The following is a 2,086-nucleotide window of genomic DNA, read 5'->3' as shown; positions in this document are numbered from 1 at the left end:
TTCTCCTATCCTTTCTTGTTGTCTGGGTCGGCGAGGAGACCTCTTGGAGAAGGCAAAAAGTGGGATCCAGGACGGTGGACAGGTTGGCCCTGGTTGGGTATCACTCCTTGCACGTACTCAATGACCATCCTGGCCTCCGGGCCGTCCTCCCCGCAGAACTGTTCCAGACACCCGTGCTCAGGACGCTGAGCCCGCAGGAGGCGCGCGGTCGCGTGGTGCTGCGCTGCGAGACGCGCCTGCACCCGCAGAAGCGGGACACGCCACTGCAGTTTGCTTTCTACAAGTACAGCCGGCCAGTCCGCCGCTTCGACTGGGGCGCCGAGTACATGGTTCCTGAGCCCGAGGTCGAGGAGCTCGAATCGTACTGGTGCGAGGCCGCCACCACTACTCGAAGTGTCCGGAAACGCAGCCCCTGGCTGCAGCTCCCCGGGAGGGGTGAGTGACAGCTAAGCACTGCGGGTGCCCTGCCTCCTGAACCTCGTAGTCCTCCCGCAGTATTCTCACTTGCCCATCTCAGTCCTCCACACACCTCCATCCCTACCCCCACCACACTAGGGGCAACGATTTCAGTCACGGGTGTTGCCTTGCAGGCGCTGCCCTGGATCTGGCGTCTACCACTGCTCCGGTCCCGGCTGCAGCCTTAGCCCCCGGGGATAAGCCGCTTTCCTTCCGGAAAACCCCGGTGTCCAGATCTGTCCCCTCAGTCACTTCCGACCCGAACAGCACCTTTGCAGGGCTGCAGTTGGCTGCGGGCCAAGTCCCCACTGCCGGGCCACAGGTCTGCGCGCCTCTATCCACGTCCGTGGAACAGTCCCGCGAAGCTCTGCAGCCCAAAGTGGACCTCCTGCTTCGCGAGATGCAGCTACTCAAAGGCCTTCTGAGCCGCGTGGTTTTGGGATTAAAGGATCCACAGGCCCTCCGCGATCTTACAGAGACCCCCAAGACACCCAATTTTCACGTTTCTGTGAGCCCCGGAACTCCAGAGACCACTGTCGTGGAGGGTAGGGTGGGGAGCTAGTGTCTGCTCCTGGATCTTTCCTTCTTCAGCTCATTGACAAACCTGAGACACATCTGTTCGTGTCTCCTCGTGATGCTGTGGTTTTTAAAGAAACGCCCCTGAAGTGTGGTGCTGTGGACTTCCACCTTGCTAGACAGCTCGTAAGCGATTGCAAGCTTGCACAGTAGTTTGTAAACAAAAGCAAGCTCTCTGGTGTGTCCTTTCTTCCATAATCCAGCAGAGAAGCAGACTGCTGCTGCTTCCTGTTTGTCAGTTTACACTCTCTCGGAAGTGAATTTAGACCGCACAGAAATTAAGTACTCATCCCAGCGTATGTGGGTGTTTTGTTTGTAACTGAATTCACTGAAGTTAGTGAGTGCTTTAGAACTGAATTTTAGAGTCAACTTGTACTCATTCATAATGAATTTATTCTCTAATATTAAAACGACTTTCAAAATTCTATTAACTACTGAGTTTAATATCTTCAAAATCCAGATTATGATTTCAATTTAGGGAGAGATTTTAGTGTGAGTTTCTCGTTTCTTGCTATAAAGGTCAGAGATTCTATGCCAGACTCACCCAGAGGCACCCCTTGTCCCCATGTAGCCAGACAGAGCCACTCTGGAGCATCTGAGTGGCAGGCTGTACTACCTGCACCAGAGCTAACCTTACTCCATTTCAGGATCACACCCTCCTCACTTAAACTTCACGGCAAAGGCTGAGAACCAATATAACTCTACCCTCCCATTCTTCATTCTGCTCCAAAGACATTCAGTAACATGCAAGTTCTCATTTCCTTCTGAGTTTATTAACCACAACTGACATGCTTTTGTGTTCTTGTGGATTGCTATTTAACGTGTGTGTGTGTGTGTGTGTGTACTTGTACAAGAGTACTCATGGTGGTTCCCTTGTGGAAGTCAAAGGGACACTTGCCTAACTCTGAGAAGGGATGTTCAAAACCCTGGGTTGGATACCTGAGCTACAAATGTCCCAACTTTCTAATGCAGGCTTCTATGGGACAGCCTTTCCAGTAGGCTCTTTCTAATGCAGGCTTCTATGGGACAGCCTTTCCAGTAGGCTCTTTCTAAT

The 2,086-nt window shown here is 52.4% G+C and overlaps 1 protein-coding gene across 1 annotated transcript in view; it reads left to right on the top strand.

The window, feature by feature from the left end:
* Fcrlb (Fc receptor like B) overlaps positions 1-1,018 on the top strand; it is a 4,268-nt gene extending 3,250 nt beyond the window's left edge. The window contains exons 5-6 of the mRNA XM_005348783.3: positions 157-435; positions 591-1,018. Coding sequence (XP_005348840.1) covers positions 157-435; positions 591-1,018 — 707 coding nt within the window. The remainder of the gene's footprint in view (positions 1-156; positions 436-590) is intronic.
* The last annotated feature ends 1,068 nt before the right edge of the window (positions 1,019-2,086 follow it).

The sequence above is a fragment of the Microtus ochrogaster genome, chromosome 6 (genome assembly GCF_000317375.1).
Source record: "Microtus ochrogaster isolate Prairie Vole_2 chromosome 6, MicOch1.0, whole genome shotgun sequence".
NCBI classification, from domain to species: domain Eukaryota; kingdom Metazoa; phylum Chordata; class Mammalia; order Rodentia; family Cricetidae; genus Microtus; species Microtus ochrogaster.
This window is presented reverse-complemented; position numbering and strand designations above follow the sequence as displayed.